The 18,653-nt window shown below is 35.2% G+C and overlaps 1 protein-coding gene across 9 annotated transcripts in view; it reads right to left on the reverse strand.

Moving 5' to 3' along the window:
- CNTN5 (contactin 5) overlaps nucleotides 1-18,653 on the reverse strand; it is a 603,593-nt gene that overhangs the window by 234,622 nt on the left and 350,318 nt on the right. For 6 of the 9 annotated variants that reach the window (XM_015279880.4, XM_015279870.4, XM_040707026.2 and 3 more), the window contains 2 exons: nucleotides 7,564-7,782; nucleotides 1,840-1,963 (listed from right to left, as the gene is read on the reverse strand). In XM_015279880.4, the coding sequence (XP_015135366.2) occupies nucleotides 1,840-1,963; nucleotides 7,564-7,782 (343 nt within the window). 9 annotated transcript variants of the gene reach the window in all.

The following is an 18,653-nucleotide window of genomic DNA, read 5'->3' on the forward strand; positions in this document are numbered from 1 at the left end:
CTAATATTTGAAAGGAGCATATAAACAGGAAGGGGTACATCCATCTACATGGGTGGATAATATAGGACAAGAAGAAATGGTCTTAAACAGAAACAGGGGAGGTTTAGATTAGATATTAGGAGGAGGTTTTTTTCACCCAGAGGGTGGTGACACACTGGTACAGTTTGCCCAAGGAGGCTGTGGATGCTCCATCCCTGGAGGCATTCAAGGCCAGGCTGGATGTGGCTCTGGGCAGCCTGGTCTCATAGTTGGCAACCCTGCCCATGGCAGGGGGGTTGAAACTAGATGATCATTGTGGTCCTTTTCAATCCAGGCCATTCTGTGATTCTATGACTAGGGGAAATAAGTAGAAATGATGGAGACAATCTCAGTTTCAGTATTTTTGATTGCTTTAAGAGTTCATTTAATATATTTTAAAAATATAATAGAAATATTGTACTGTGTTTTGTTTACGGCTAGAAAGAATTGTCAGGTAAGCAAAGTTCTCTATTGTCCAGTGTTTGTAGATAGTAGGACAAGGACTTCAGTGATATGAAACTGTTTCATCTCTATACTATTTCACATGGCAAAAATTGCACCATAATATACAACAAGCTTTCATCTACCCAGAACCTTTTCAGAGTTTAAGTCTCTTCTGCACCTGCTCTGGAGAACAGTAAAATCCCCATACATCTATATCTTTTTTTTTTCCCCCCCTTCTTGTACTGAATGGCAATGTAGATTGCATACTCTGTACATACAAGCAGCATCAAGTTCAGTGATGATTGAACTAGGCCCTTATTATCAAAAACTTCTTTGAATGAACAGCAGTCAGGACAGCCAATTTCTGAGGTTGCTAATACCAGTGAATCTCTGGAGTGCTAAGGAAATGGATATGCTTGAAGTACTTGTTGATTGAATTCTCTGGGAATATATAAAAATAGTTGGACCAAGATAGAAAGATTATGGCATAGATTTTCAAAAGACAGAACTTTCACAATAATTGTCCTTACCCATAGCAAAGTTGTGAGGCTGGGCTAGATGATCTTTAAAGGCACCTTCCAACCCAAACTGTCCTCTGATTCTAGTATTAATGAGCTTATCTGGGAGGGCTGAGGACAGGGCTTCCCTCTTTTCTCAAGAATTTGTGTCTTTTTCTCATGGTGCATGCTATATTTAGTTACCTGATAGCTGTTTAAAAAACTTCAGTTATGCTCTTAAAAAAAAAAAAATCAAGAAAGAAATATGTATTAAAAATAACACAGGAAACATCAATAGTGAGGAATACAAAACTGGCCTTCATCTCACTGATGAAAGCAGGCAATTCCAGTCTGAAGGCACATGCCCTATGTTAACCACATCTGTTTTGTTTGAGGAGGCTGTACCATACTTGATATCAGCTTAATGAATCACACCTGTTGCAGTGAGACAGAATCCTTTCTGTTGCACTGTGGATATCTAAAGGTGGTTTTGCCTCTGAATTTCTTCCTGCTATTGATATGCAAGTTTTGTGATTCAAATAAGCCTACGGGGAATTCATCTTGAATGCTGAAGGATCCACTAGTGAAATAATTTTAATAGTTAAAACATAGAACTGATGATTTCTACATAAGACAAAAGACAAATCAAGCCCTTACTCTCACTCTGTAGGTGAAGAGTGACTCTATATGAAAAGATGAACAGTGTCCACAAAAGAATAATTATCTGTATGTTCTCCCAACCCTCCCTACATCACTTGTAATTTGTAAAAATGAGAAGAGTCAGATGTGGACAAAGTGTCTGCAGCATACTACACTCAACTGTAAGTAGGCACCAGTAATAAATATTCTTAAAATTACAAAAAAATGCTATAACATGTACCTGTATGTGGGGGTCGGACTTCCGTGAGCTTGACAATTCAGAGACACTTTTTTCTCTTCAGAGTCAGTGGGAAAAATCACATCATCTGGTTCTTGTACAAACACCGGTCCATAGTCAACACTTTCTGTGGAAACAGAAGTGCTATTGGTTTGAAAGTCTGAAGAAGTTGATGTTCTATAGCTTTTGTAAAGTTATAGTATGCAAAATTGTCTTTGTTTTGGAGAGATTTAAACCACATTACTTCAAGACGCCATATTAAAAAGCAATAGTTAAAAGAAATATACATATGTATTAAAGGTATCTTTTTTTAAACTTAACAGTTAAATAGTGTCATTTAAGATAAGAGATAAAGTGGCTTTCTTAACAAACGTATTTTGGTCTGAAGCCTAATGTGCAGGTCTAAGGGTAAATGATAGCAGATATAGCTGCTTTAAATCCATGTCAGATTACCCAAGAAATGTAGAAGTCACAATCCAGCAATAAAGATGAAATTGCTTACCCCTTTCCAAGGCTCAGGGCTCACCAAATGCTCTAAATGAGGCAATCTCCAAGTACAAATGCTTCCCTTGTGGCTACCAGCCCATAAATGAGGTTAGGGAGGAACGAACCCTCTGGGTCACACAGCCCTGTGCTCCCAGGGCTGGCTACACCCATTCACCAGGTGCTCAATCACTGGTTCAGGCTGTGACTTAATGGTTCCCATACAGCAGTTAAAGAGAATTAATAATGAATGAATTCTGCTCATACACACTAAGGTAAAAAAAAAAAATCCTTATCAGCCCATATCACAGAAAACTGAGACATGGTTTTACTCTTTAAATCAAAGAGTTTCTAAGAAAAGTCGTGTAAAACTAACAGGTTTCTAATAATAAATAATATATATGAAAATCTGACATTTCATTTTCCTTCGTTGTCTTTTCTAATTTTGGTATACATTTGTATCTTTGTATGAATTTAGATTTCTGAACAAGAAAAACTGGATAGATGCATAGAATATGTCTCTGAGTCCTGTTCTTTCGTAGTGTATAGAGGGAAGTGTAACCTTCAGAAAAGTAAAAGGCTGTAAATATAGCATTCATCATACATAAGTCTGGAAAACTCAAATGCTCGCTATGCAATAGGAGACTGTAGAATTTGAATTAATTTAGGCTTGCTTCAGACTCCCTAGTCACTTAGACACAAAACACTCATAAAAATTAGAGCATGAGCCTAAAGATTTGAGTGAGCAGGAAAGTAGCCACTTTGCCCTTCAGTGCTCTATACCTCCTCTCTATATTTCAAAAGCAATGAAAGGAATATACTGAAGATGCAAAAAATTCATTTAAATATTTGAAAATATATACATATTCAAATTAAAATATTCTATGGCTTATGGTTAAAAAGAAAATTTTGAATTTTCTTAAATATAGTGCTAATAAAAGCTCTAAAACCATGAGATTTAAAAACATTTCTCAGAAGCACACACTGATAATTTTTGTAATTTCATGGTGGTATGAGACTCAGGAAGGCAAACCGGTGATTCATTTGTCATAAATCTCTGAAAACAAATATGTGTAAATATTCAAACATAAATGTATATATTTAATCTTTTTTTTTTCTAGAATAAAAATATGAATGTATACAGCACTACTCATACTACAGAGACTTCTGGCATTCTAGAATAAATATCCGAAATTTCAGGAAAAATTATAATAGGTTTTTAGCTGTCTTTTGCCATCCTACTTACTCATCAGATTTTATTTTAAATAGCAGTTGCTTAGAAGCGGTTTTCAACATTTTCATACTAAAGAAAATAATTTAAGAACAAAAACCTTAATTTATAATTTTCAATATTCAATTTATTGGTAAGAGAATATAGTTGATATTTAGCACTGAGATACATTGAATGGCTTCAAAATTCTTGAAATTCTTTTATTCTCATAGTGCTTTCTAATTTTCAGTTTGTCAATATTGTTTCATGTTTTGAATAACACCATATCTTTCTTATCCATTATCCTAGCTTTATTGTTTCTGAGTCAGACACTGTCTCTGAGAGAATAATACGTAGACTAAAACCTTAAGTGCTCAGATAAAACTTGTCCATGATCAGTATGGGAGTTAATCAGGGTTCTTAGGAATGTGTGAATTTCATCTGTCACTGCTTTTAAGGACTGGAAATATTGAGTAGATGTTTCTTTTAAATATTTTTAATTTAATTGCCAATCTTGGTGCATTACTTGGGAATGTTCAGTCATCTAGGAATTCCGAGTTGTATATACATTGACTACAACAGCAAATACTTTGGAGAGCTTCACTGCATTCTGTTTGAGGATCCCAGTCTGATGTGGATTACCACATGAATTTCACCTGATTACAACTGGGAATTTCTTAATTTCTCTTTTAGGAGTATTGCACCACATATTAAACACGTTTAGTCACTATTAAAAACCTAGATACAATTTTCTCAGTCTACAGCATAATTGCATGTTGATTAATATTCACAGAGATTGTTCATATGTGACCTGTAGACTGAAGAACCACTCAGTTATGCTCAAGAAAACCAACATCAAGATTAATAAATGCTGTCTGCTAGTCCCAGGCCTAATACATTGCATCAGACTGCTCTTTCTGTGGAGAGTCTCCCCTGGAAAATGCATCTTTGGGTCTTACCATAGTTTGATCATGAACAAATTATGCCACTATGTTCTTCGTTATCTTATATTTGCCCCATAAGTAACCAAGACAGTGGTTAGATTTTTAGATAAAATAGAGATTTCTGAACAAAACAAAAGAAAAAAAGTGTGTGCCAGCCCTGCCCCTGCTCTGGTGCAGCAGCTTCAGATCACATGAGACCTCCCAGCCCCTGAAGTGATGATGTAGATCCTGGTGCTGGCAACTGGGCCTTGTTCTGTGCCACTGGGCTGAGCTACTTGTCCACAGATGGAGCTGGTGGGTTTCAGGGTGTTACAACTGGCATTAAAATACATATTTAGTGCAATGTGAAAAGCGTTAGTAACACCCCCCTCCCCCCAGCTGATTTAGAAGCATTGCCATATCTCCAGATAACAGGTTTAAGGCAGATGAAGTGGCACTAAGTGTATTAATTACCTGAATTGCTTCCTGGCATTCAGACAATCCTTTTATTTGTCTGCAATCCCATGCTGAACTTCATCTCCCTCTGCCCTGGTCCTGCCAGCATGGAGGAGGCCAAGGGGAGGTGGGACAAAGCAATGAAGAGCCATGAGATGAGCAGAGACCTGGTTAAGGGCCTGTTCACGTGGACAGAAGCGATAGTGGGCTCACCATGTAGGCCATTTTCCCCATGGAACTGAGTAATGGGATTTGTGCTTCCCTCTACATTTGAGCAAGGCAAAAGTCTTCTGGCAAACCTGAGTGCATACCATACATTAGATGTTTGAATCAAGCAAGTGCTCAATTATAATAACAAATCTTCCTTGTCCACATAATAAACATCCTCTTACTTGTAGCAGGCCCCTAATGATCACACACGAGCAGAGTTCTGTACCATTTTCACATTTAGAACATGCTGTCTAATAAGTACCTTCACCTAACTATCACATATTGCATAAAACTTGTAGAAAAATAACTAAAATATCTTTCAAGAGATTTTAAATAATGAGTAAGTCTCAAGACCAAATATAAATAAATTTACTTACTTTACTTTAAGTACATGGAATGCCTAATGATTGACAATTTATTTCTGTTTTCTGTATGTTAAAGATACATATTTATCTCAGACATAATAACAGAAAATATTCCATGTCATAAACTGAGAGAGGTTTAGATAATTGGTGTTCTCGCTATCTTGGATGACATAGAATATCCTGCAGAGATATCTCGTCTCCTTCCACGGAGTTCTCAATTCCTCCTTGCCTGAGAAATGATGATCTTTAAGCCCTGCTTCATACCATGTCTGTGCCATGCCAGTGCTTCAGATAATCAAGGACTTTTAAAATAGTACTCAGATGTCTCAAATTTTCCTGTTTGATCAACAGTCTGCATCTACACAATTGGGTGTAGGAAGACAGATAATTGATGGGCTTACTCTCCTAGGGCGGTTTTATGCAATCCTTGAAAGAATTTAAGTCTCCCTCTTCTGTGTAAAGTGCTCTGCTCATTGAGGCCCTTTTAAAATTATGCCTTCAGTCGCTGGTTCTTCACTTTCTGCTGCAAAACAGAAATAGCTAAACTGCAGAGCTGAACATGCTTTCTATGCTTTGAGAAAATTCATGTTTGCTGATCAGGCATGATCTCAGCATATCTCCAGAAAATGCCAAGGGTTTAGGTGGTAGAACACTTACCTGGAGCATCCCCAGGTACATACAAGTATAACAGTCAAACTGTATTACTATATCAAATCTAAACACAAGGAGATGCCTTTATTTTTTTTTTCTTTTTTTTCTTTCCCCAGTTGCCCTTTCCTAAGGAAATGCAGTGGAAAACTCAGGATCAGACAGGAAAGAGATGCTTTATAGTTACAGAATATACTACATTATTCATAAAATCTCCTTTATTTTGCCTTGAAGCTACCAATTTCTTCTCCTTTGGTCTCCAGACACTCATGCTGTTGAAGGCCAGGATAATACATTCTGCTTCTAATCCTGAACTTTGATTTTCACCTGCACGTATCAGGTTGCCTGGGAGGAGTTATCAATGTCTGGTGCATGGACAGTAACTAAGATTAGTCTACAAACTGCTTACAAAGAATAGTGCAGAGAACAGTCAAATGTAGAAAACTGCACCAGCTCCAGAAATAGAGTCAAACAGAATTCTATATTTCCATTTATTTGTGTATTAAATAAACTTTAATTTAAGGAACAGGTTATGCTAGTATAAGATATTTCTGTTCACAAAAGATACATGTATATACCATCAGCTTTCAATAAATGCAAGGTTCTTTTCAGGAAAAAGGAAAAAATTACAGCTCCTACTGAGAGGAGCTGTAATCCTGCAATCACAAATGCAAATGTTGTTGATCTGAGGTATTATCTGTGATTCTTTCCTCTGTTACTTCCTTAGACTACTGTTTAAAGATCCTCTAACCTTCCGTACTTCCCCTCTTCCTCCTTTTCTCCCCCATATTCCTTCCTTTGAATATAATTCACATAAATATAATTAAAGAAATAGAAAACAAATGTGGATTCTTTAAACATATGCAAATATGAAAAAATATGTATTATTGTTATGAATTATTGCATTTAAATGTAAATTAAACCATATAGCACCAGTAAATGTTTCTATACATGCAGATATAGAATAGAGTAGACTGTACAAAGTAGAAAAAAAGTAATTCTAAAAAATTTACTATTTGTCATTAATAGATGTCACTCTCATTCTTGAGTAAATAAGAAAAATTCCAAGGGAAAAAATAGATAAGGGGAACAGGCATGTTATTATTTTGGTTTTCAAATTTAAGTATTTTAATTTAAAAGATCAAGTTGTGCTGTAATGCAGTTTCAAATCTCTAGCTTGCTATTTTAATGTGACAAAAACTATATAAAACAGTGCTGCATAGCAATATTTAGGAAAGAATATTTTAACTGATGTTCTTAAGGCTACTCTGAAGAATCTGAAGGGAAAGATTCTCAGTTCTACTTTGTTGTATTTGATTAAATTCAAAACTATGAGAATTACTGAAGTAAACTGATAAAAATATGCTGCTTTTGAAAAAATTTGTTGGCCAAATATAAGTATGGGCTTTTTGGAGAGGTAAACTAGGCTTACCATCATGTTTGAAGGCCTCTGAAAAGTGATAGAGGTTTGTTGGGGAATGATAAGGTTGTGCAGCTCCTCTCCAGCCTGATGAAGGTACACTTCCTAAGGAAGGACTGCTTAATCGCGGTCTGTTCTTTGAAATAGATGAAGCTAAAGATGAACTACCAGATTTGATTCTTAGAATAGCAGCATATGATGTAGGGAGACCAGGAACAGCTTCAGAATATTCTGGAGAAAAAAAAAAAAAAAACACCAAAAACAAAAAGCCCAAAAAAGTGAACATTTAATACAGGTAAGCAGACTATTTAGTTACTTAAAAAAAAAAAAAAAAAGTATTAACAAGAATGGAATAGAAAATACTTTTTTATTTTATTAGGTATGTTAAAAATAAAAAAAAACAATAAATAAAAAAAAAACAAGACAAGAGCTTTTATATTTGAAAGAAATGTCATCGTCTTCGTAGACTACAAGTTGGACTCAGATTCTAGACAGAAATGGGTAGCAACATAGAAATCTAAGAGAGAAAATTCCCCCTTAGTTTTAAAACAATATAGATCTCACATTTATTAAATTTCTCAGTCATGGTAATATATATTTTCTATATATATATATATATATTTTTTTTTTTTTTGTTACCAAGTCACTAATAGAAAAGTGCCTGCCAAGCCATCATCTTTCCATCACAGTCTTACATTACTTTGTATTTGCAATGCAGAACTACCAGTGGAAGCCAAATTTTCTCTTTATTTCAATGCTACTCTGCAAGTCAAGTGAGTTGGCTAAAAAGCCTGAGAGCCTGTTTGCAGAAATCTCTCTCATAAACACGTATATGCCAAAGCCAACTTCACTTAGTCTGTAACTTTTTTTTTGTTTTTTTCCTTTCTGCTTATGCTTAAAATGTCATAGTCTAGAATTAAGGAGTAGTGCCCAAGTTTTTAGTTCCTGCCTAATGCCAAATATAAGAGTAATAAATTGTATCATTATAATAGACTGAAGTACTACTGCAGGAATCAAGCAAGTGGAACTCCCATTGAAATCAACAGCAACAGCTGGAGAACCAAAGTCTTAAGGAGGAAAGAAGAAAATTTTTAAAAATACACTGATACGGATGAGCAAAGGGAGACAGACTGCACATCAAGCACCTATGAAGGTACTACTTTTTCATGGGATAGTGCAAATGATTGGCACAAAAGAGATCATTTTTCTGTTATCCCAATTCACGAGACATTTTATAATTTTTTTTCCACATTGGCCTAACATGAAAAACAAAAAACTATGAGTGCTCTCTTCAAAAACTTTGGCAGCACACACAGTTGAAATAAAATGTCTTCAGTGTATTAGGCCATGGTCACGCTGGAGAGCTTTTAGAAAAATCTTCCAAGCTTAAATCACTTGATTTGTTTTATATTCCAAATGGTTTATAATTAGAGAAGTATGCATTTATTTTCTAAAGATTGTAATAGTGAACACCTAGAGTCTTTCATGTTTTGGAAAAGGTCATTCCCATGCTATGCTTATTGTCTCTGATCAGATGTTAAAAATGCTAATATTCTATCAATTACAAGAGGCTGGAATTTGGCAAAAGTAGATAAACAGTAACTGAAAATATCTATTTTCTTCTATATAAACTACAGATCTATAGATTACTTGTTGATGTGATATTTAAAATTAGGATTTAAATACAAGTGTTAGCAAATAGATGGAAAAGGCAAAAAGTACTCAGATTGATGTTGGGTTTTTTTGTTTGTTTATTTTATACTGACATAATAAACTATATATTTTATAAGTGCATTATGCTTCGTGTACATTAAATCATCTTTCCTGGCCCACAAAGACAGGAAAAATAAAGCAGAATTATACAATCATTTAAGTGGGAAGGGACTTTTAAAGGCCATCTAGTCCAACTCGCCTGCAATGAACAGGTACATCTACAGTTCCCGATGCTCTCCTCCTGGCAGCAGCTCCTGGCCCAATTGGAAAGGACTGTCATTTGGCATAAAAGGAATTGCCAATCCTACAACAAGTAGTTCATTCCCTGCTGCATCTTTGACCACTCCAGAAGACAAAGAAGAAGGATGGACCCTCAGAGCATCACAGGATCCTCAGCAGTGACTTGCTTTTCTTCCCTTCTCTTCCCCCCCCCCCCCCCCCCCCCCCCCCCCTTTCCCTTCTCCTCTCTCACAATATCATATTTTAATAACTAAAGGCATACTCTTACTTGATCAACACCTTGACTTCATTTTCAGTCTTAATTTGAAGGGATTGGGATCAGTATAACAAACAACAATTAATTTCATCTTGCAACAGTGGTGCATCCACCACCTGTTTGGGCTACCCATTCCAGGGCCTCATCACCCTTATTGTAAAATTTTTCCTTATATCCAGGATAAATCTCTGGTTTAGTTGGAAACATCTGAAGTATTTCCCCTTGTCCTATCACAATAGAACCTGCTAAAGAGTCTGTCCTCTTCCTTCTTATAGCCTCCATTTAGATACTGAAAGACCACTCCCAGGTCACCTCAGAGCCTCTCTTCTTTAGGCTGAACAATCCCAGCTCTCTCAGTTTGCCCTTGTAGAAGTGTTCCATCTCTTGGTTCATTTTTGAGGCCCTTCTCTGGATGCGTCTCTCCTGTACTGAGGACTCCAAATCTGGATGCATTATTCCACATGAGGTCTCACCAACACAGAGCAGAGGGACAAAACTACCTCCTGCACCTTGCTGGCCTCACATCTTTTGATGCAGTCCAGGATACAGTTTGCTTTTTGGGCTGCAAGGGCATATTTCTGGCTCATGTCCAGCTTGCTACCAGTAACCCCAGATACTTTTTCTCAGAGCTGTGCCCTATCCTTATATCCCCCACTTTGTACTGATAGTGGCAGCTGCCATGACCCAGGTGACCTTGCACTTGGCTTGGTAGGATCTCACAAGGTTCACCTTTGCCTGTTGCTTGAGCCTGACTAGGTCTCATGATTAACTGAAATGTAATAAGAGACTATATGTTACTGGAAATCTTGTAACATTATAACTGGAATATAAATGTTAATAATAATTTAAAAAAAAAGACAAAAAAAAAAAAAACCCACAAACCTGATATTTTAGGTCTAAAATAACATTTTCCCAGTAAATATTAAATATAATATATATATATTTAATATTAATTTAACATTAATTATATATTTATATATATAAAATCTTTCTGTTCTTAATGCAAGGTGAGAAAATAATTTATAAACTACTTGAGAAAAATAAGGAAGCAGGAAGATAGTGCTAAGTCAAGAAGTGTGGTTTCACAAAGTGATTCCTATTTAGACTTTTATTAAAAAGTAAACTATCATATATTTCTAGAAGAGATAAATATTCTGTTCTACAGAGTCCATTTCTACAACTGGTTTCTGACATTTCATAGTATAATCATTCTCTTTCTCTGGGATAAATAAACATTGTGAAACACCACTCTAACTCAGGTTGTTTCATCATACTCATAGGCATGCTGCATCTGGGAAAATTTTCTCCTGTAAAATATACCTGGAAATTGTTAATAAATATTACAAGCAAATATTATTGTTGCTGACTGAAAGCCTGAAGCCTGCGATCATCGCTGAGAAATAGAGTAGAAAACAGGCACACCTGAAAACAAAACCTGCCTCCTAATCCAAATGTTTGCCTCCAGAGATTTAGATTTCTAGTTGCAGTGGCTTAATTAAAACATATTTTCATAGGGGTACTATTACAGTAAAATTATTCTTTTAATTTGGTTTGGACTAGACTTCTGAGATTTGGGTGAATAAATTTATTTTCCATTACTTATGTACATGGTTAAACTGCTGAAGCATAAATGTTACTCTGTAATACATTTTTACCAGACAAACCTTGAAGGCCTTTAGAAACTTCACTGAATACCTATGAATAGCCTTTAAAAGTCTGGTGCACTTGAGCTTCACAATGAAGTAATAATTTCCCTAATGTCTATCTTAGAAACAATTAAGAATTTGGGACAAAGCTTCTAAGGGTTTTCCAGCTGTAAGCAGACTCAGCTAAGGAATTTCTAGGCCCAGTGAAAATAGTAAGCAGCTAGAAACAAAGCACAATAAAATCAGCTGCTTGCATTAGCCTTCATAGATCTTTGCATTAGAATTATAACCATCTTAACAAAACTAAAGCAGTTTTAAGATAGACTACATTTTTTCTTGAAAATGCACTTTTTCTTTCCAACATCAAACTATGATTTGAATGAATTTTGGCAACTTTATAATGAATCTGTGTCAAATCATTAAATTATTCACAGAGTTTTTATTATTTCCAGCACGTGATGTTGTTTAGACTTTCTTTGGTCAGATTCAACAGGTAGGAAAAATAGTACCAGAGGTAATAGAGAAACTGTCTTCTACTGATTGCAGATACATTTTTTTTTTTTCTATTAGAAATAAAAGAATGCCTATGCCTATAAATTACAATATTTACTTTCAGATATGTCAGTGTATATTCAATTTAATTTCAAAAACTGATTGAGAAAGGAAGGATTATTTTTTCCGGGGATGGAACATGTTTATCTCTGTTCCTATACATGTACGTAGTACAGTCCACAGGTACAAAGAAATACATCAGTACTGTCTTGTTATATTTTATCTAGTAGAGCTGTGTCAAAACATATGTCAACATAGCTGTATCAGTAATACTATGTAATTTACCAAAATATATTATTTCTCCAAATGAAGAAAGATGATGAAGCAAATTTACAAATCCACCCCCAATATTTCTTTGAAAAGTCTTTGATGCTATTGAAATTTATGGAGAGTAAAATCTACCGTCTATCAGGACAAGGTTTCATTTTCTTTCTTTCTTTCTTACAGGCTTGGGGAGGTGTGGCTGGAAAGCTGCCTGATAGAAAGGGACCTTGGTGTACTGTTGGACAGTCGGCTGAATATGGGCCAGCAATGTGCCCAGGTGGCCAAGAAGGCCAATGGCATCCTGGCTTGTATCAGGAATGGTGTGGTGAGCAGGGCTAGGGAAGTCATCCTGCCCCTGTCCTCGGCATTGGTGAGGCCTCACCTTGAGTATTGTGTTCAGGGTTGGGCACCTCAGTACAAGAAGGACATGGAGGTGCTGGAGCAGGTCCAGAGAAGGGCAACGAGGCTAGTGAAGGGCTTGGAAAATCAGCCCTATGAGGAGAGTCTGATGGAGCTGGGGCTGTTATGCCTGGGGAAGAGGAGGCTGAGGGGAGACCTTATTACTCTCTTCCAGTACCTGAAAGGTGTTTACAGTGAGAGTGGGGTAGGTCTCTTCTCACTGGTGACAGGTGACAAGACGAGGGGAAATGGCCTTAAGTTGCACCAAGGTAAGTTTAGGTTGGATATTAGGAAACACTTCTTTACAGAAAGGGTGATTAAACACTGGAATAGGTTCCCCAGGGAGGTGGTTGAGTCACTGTCCCTGGATGTGTTTAAGAGCCATTTGGATGTGGTGCCCAGAGATGTGATTTAGCAGAGGGTTGTTAGAGTTAGGGTAATATGGTTAGGCTGTGGTTGGACTTGATGATCTTTGAGGCTCTTTCCAACCTGAGTAATTCTATGATTCTATGATTCTTTTTTTTTTTTTTTTTTTAATTTAATGTGGCTCCTGGTCAGTAACTAACTCATGTATTTATTCAGCAATCAGATTGAAATGGTAGTTTGTCTTATAATACTTGCAAATGTGACCTTCTTTTGTTTATTTATTCTAGCTACCATGTTTAATAAAATGGCACTAGGAATGCTTACATGTTGTGCTTATTTATTTTTTTTCATTGTTACTTTTAATTAATTTTTTCCAGTGGAACTATTCATTCTTCAGAATTAAGAAAATAAATAAATAAATAAATGTGCCTTCAGTCTGTGAGTGTTGGATACTATTAGTGTTGCTCTCCAACAATTTCAAAGCAAAAAATATTTTCTGTTTTGTTCTTTTTATGTGCATCCCAATTTGAACTCAGCTTGGCCACCGGGGTAAAAGACAGCAAGAAAGCCTTTTACAAACATATAAACCGTAAGAGGAACCAAGGAGAATCTCCATTCTTTACTGGATGTGGCTGGGAATGTGACCACTGAGGATAAGGAAAAGGCTGAGGTTCTCAATGCCTTCTTTATGTCTGTCTTTAAAAGTCAGACCAGTTATCCTCAGAGTATTCTACTCTCTGACATGGAAGTCTCAAATGGGGAAAATAAAGCTCCTGTGATTCAGGAGAAAACAGTCAGTAGCTAAAAACCACCACCAACAGCAAACAGAATGAAACAGAAAAAAATAGAGGTCAATAGATTTTCTCAAGAACATGTCATTGTGTCTGATTCTTGTCTGCGTACTTCCCACAATGTGTGTTTTAGTTGATTAGTCTGAAATTTTATTTTAAAGATATTGTTATATCCCAATTAATAGTCAAAATAACAGGGAATGCAAAATAAATAAATAAATAAAAATTTAAAAAAATAAAAATATGCAGACAAATCTCAAAAATGAACAAAAATAGACAAAAAGACTGAGATCATCACTGAGGAGTCTCACTGAGACTCTAATTTAATATAGGAGGTCTTGATTTAATATGAGAATCTTGATAAGTGCATATGACCTGGTAAGTCTAGGCTCACTTTGAATGTAGTGAACAGAAAGAGGAACATGGCATGTGACGTGATTTAGCAGTAAATAGCTACTTTTTGATCCTGATTTTAAAATGGAAGCATTACAACTTGTTAGGATGTCTGTTGTCTTAGCCACAGAATCACAGAATTACAGAATTGTAGGGGTTGGAAGGGACTTCCAGAGATCGAGTTTGTACTTGGTCTGGTACTGAGGGACATCATTTAGTAGGCAATATTAGTGATAGGTGTACGGTTGGACTGAATGATCTTAGAGGTCTTTTCCAACCTTGGTGATTCTATGATTCTATGAGTTCAACCCTCCTGCCAAAGCAGGCTCCCAGAGCAGGTTGCTCAGGTAGGCATCGAGACAGGTCTTGAATTCCAGAGGGGACTTCACAACCTCTCTGGGCAGCCTGTTCCAGTGCTCCCTCCTCCTCACCATGAAGAAGTTCTTTTGCATATTGGAGCCAAACTTCCTATGCTCCAGTTTATGGCTACTTCCTCTTGTCCTGTCTCCACAGACCACTTAAAAGAGGTTGGGAGTGTCCCTTTGTCTCCCTTTGTCTTTTCATTATAAATCATTATAAACTTCAATTTATAAACCTTATTTGTGATCTTTCTACTCAAAATGTCTTGGGGAAAAGTGAAGATCAAGGGATCTGAGTATTCCAAGGCAGGAATAGGGGTGATGTATAAACTGGAAGTTCTTAAGGAAAACATTATGGCAATCTTGATCAAATTACAGATTTGTGAGTATGTGAAAGGGATCAAATTAATCTACTTGAAAAAACTTTCCTTGGGAAGGGGGGGGGGGGGGAGGGAGGGAAGCCTTTTGTCAGGACTTTGTCATGAGAATGATGTAAATTTTCAATCCAAAATTTGTTTTGTTGAAGTTTTTAGTAATGCAGTGTTCATGGCAGATGCAAAAAAATTGAACTTGAATATCCAAAATAGCTCCTCATTTCTCAGAATTTGCTCTTCTCTTAGAAAACTGGTTGCAGAAAGCAGCAAATTTGTGAATGTGGAATACCAGAGATAGACATGAAAAATAAATAAAAAGAGAGATATTTTGTTTAGTTTAAAACTAACAAAAATAAAGTGGTTTGAAGACTTGAAGCATTCACTGAAAAATAATGAAGAATATTTCCAGTAACTATTAGCAAATGAATCAGTGTCTTTGAAATACTGTGCTGCTAGACTTAATTTAAATGTAATGAATTTTTATGGGGAATTATTTTGAATAATATAAAGATATTTTTGTATCTTTAGTCACTGTTTCCCTTCTTACTGAAAAAAAAAAAACAAAAAAACCCCAATCTATTTTGTAACTTACTGTCAATTTGTATTTATGGGGAAGCAAATAGACATTCAGTATATGCCCAATTACTCCCTTTGCATCCAACATATCCTCCAGATCAAACAAACTATAACTTCAAACATTTTCAGCTACAGAATGCTTACAACTGCAGTCATAATAATAAAAATAATAATATAATGTAGAACGTTCATTCAAAAGAGAAATATAACTCTTATTCAAAAACTTTTCTCATAGGTTTTATGAAAGAAAATTTAACTCCAAATAATATCAACAAAAGTTTCAAATCTAGCAAATTCCATCTACTTTGGTATTTATCAATTTTTTAATACTACAAATATATATAACACTATATCAACTTGTGGAATATTTCTGCCAATTTGTTGAATGAAAGGGATTTTTAGGACAGTCTCATCTGAAAAGTAGCATTCACAGAGAGCAGCGTAGACTGATGAAGGTATCGCTATTCTCATGCATCCCAAATGAAATAATGTACAAATTAGGTTATCGCAATTATCTTGTGATCTTTGACCTGAAGAAGTAGTAGTACTTGAGGTGTAATTTAAAGGTATACCTAAAAAGTGCCCCAATACTCCTAATTGATTTTTTTTTTTTTTTGTCAATTTTTAGACGTATTTCCTTCTCTTATTTCTTCAGGTAATTGCCACACAATATTTTTTCAGCTCAAAGGTGACGTGTATTCTGTATGCAGCTTTACTAATGTAAAATTCATAGATTAGCCAACACTGCATGCTTATAATTGAAATCCTAACTTATTTTCCCCATGGCTGATGAACATCACAGTGAGCTGTCAATTTTGAATGTGAAGGCAACGCCAAGTACAAAAGGTCAAATATTTCATCACAAATCAATTAAAGTAATTAGATGGATAAAAATCCTTATTTATAACTCTTCCTTCCTACATCAATCTGCATACCAATGTTAAATAGACAATAATATGTCAATCCACAGCAATGGAGAAAGCTGAAATTTCCATTGTTTATGTCAAATGTTTAATTAAATTATTCATAGAACTGTGAAAACTGAAGCCCTCCAAATCTTTAATAATCAACATATAAAGGAAAATACCTACGGATTTTCTTGACAATTGAAATGAATTTACATTTATAAATATTTGTTATAATCTTTTAAGATAGCAAGCTGATACTTAGCCAGAAAAAATATAATCTAGAATGTTGCTCAGTTCTCAAAAAGAATTTGAAAGACACATCCTGAACTTAGTGACTTATTTAAGAGAAAGATCTGGAATCATTTTAAGAAGGTATTGTTACTTAGTATACATTGTAATGTGTATAGTCATCTTTTCATCTTTGAATGAAAGAATATGTGACATTTCTCATTAAAGTACATAAGCACTGCACAGATCAATAAAATCATAAGGGTTTTTTGAAGTAAATATAGACAACAACAATTTGTAATAAAAAATATTCCTATTTCTATATTTTTCTATATTAATGACATAGAAAATCTAGATTTAAACAGGTTTATGTAGTCTACAGATTTAGTTTTTTTGCAGAACTAACAGCTATGTGGCATATGATTCGTTTAAAATCTTTTTCAAAATATCATTTCATTAGTAAGGAATATCCACATTTTGGAAGCTGTGTAGGTAAACAGATATAATATTATTTTCCCATGCAATGAGTACAAGAGCAAGAAATTCTAACCGTGCATAATCCAAATAGTACTTTAACTTCTAGAGAATTGTCAGTGAACATTTTGTTTTTGACTGATTTTAAAGATTAATTTTATTTTGTCACTGAAATATTTGATATGCTTTTCATTAGGGCATGCCTATGATTCACAGCTGAAGTAAAGCTTGAATTAAATTGCAATATTAATTCAAAGATACCTAATATACTGTAAATATATTCTTTTATAATTGCATAAACAAATTAATATGTGTGTTTATTTTATTGAAAGAAAGTCTTTCAACCTCTTTAAAATATCTATATCTTGGTAGAAAGCAGCTATGTTCTTTGAAGCAGATAATGTATTCTCCCCTAGTCTTGGGTCCAGTTCACTGTGGTTTACTTTAGTGCTTACAGTGGACTCTCCACCTTGGTTTGAATCTTTGAGACCTTTATGTAGGAAGTTCTTTTCTTAGGAATCTTATAAACTGATCACTGGATGTATTGTCCATGCCATGAATAGCTATTAAGAGGTAAAAAACAAAACTTACACACAGTCAAATTTATTCTAATCCTCTAGGCAAGTATACAAAGCACCTCTTAAGCATTTTAGAGTAAGTGAAGTAGCACATAGGTCTACACACATTTAAGGGAATATATTTTATCTTGTTTCTGAAATGTTTGCAAAAATAAAATACATATTATATAAATATTACATATATAACATAGCAGCCTGTCAGTATCTACAGGGGAGGTGTAAGTAGAAAGCGGACAGACTCTCTATCAAGGTCTGCTGTGGAAGGTCAAGGGGAAATGTTTTCAAACTCAAAGAGAGGATATTTAGATTGGATATGAGGGAGAAGTTATTTTACAATAAGGATGGTGAGGTAGTGGAACAGACTGTCCAGAGAGGTGGTGGATGCTGGAGAAATTCAAGGTCAGTCTGGATGGGGCTGTAAGTGCCCCTTTTCAATGCAGAAATGTTGGACTAGATGGCCTTTAAACATCCCATCCAACTCAAAGAATTCTATGATTCCATAATTCTATATTTGTATTTAAATGCCTTTTTAGTTATTTGGATTTGAGTGTTTTTATGGATGTTATTCCACCTTCTTCCTGCATGGAAACAATATTTTCATGAAAACATACATGCCAAAGTTTATTTCTTGCCTTCTTTATCTGAGATGAACTAATATAGGTGAATTGAAAAATCTTTCACAATGTCCAAAATTCATCCAGTCTTTGCAATTAAATATATTGCATTATGGTTCAGTGTGCAGGAATTTGTATATGCATGAGGTGTAATTTGGTTAATACTTAACACAAACTCATCTGCACACTATTTTCTTTTACTGAAATAATTTTTAATAAAACCTTAATAATCCATTTTCTTTGGGTTATTTGTAATTCTTCTCCTCTGTGTTCTCAGTGGTTGTTTTTACCCACAAGATCTGGTGCCACCATGACTACATTTCCAACTCTAATGCCCTGTTCTGATGGTGAGCTTGGTAACCTCAATGAAA

This window comes from Gallus gallus, chromosome 1 (assembly GCF_016699485.2).
Source record: "Gallus gallus isolate bGalGal1 chromosome 1, bGalGal1.mat.broiler.GRCg7b, whole genome shotgun sequence".
Taxonomy (NCBI): domain Eukaryota; kingdom Metazoa; phylum Chordata; class Aves; order Galliformes; family Phasianidae; genus Gallus; species Gallus gallus.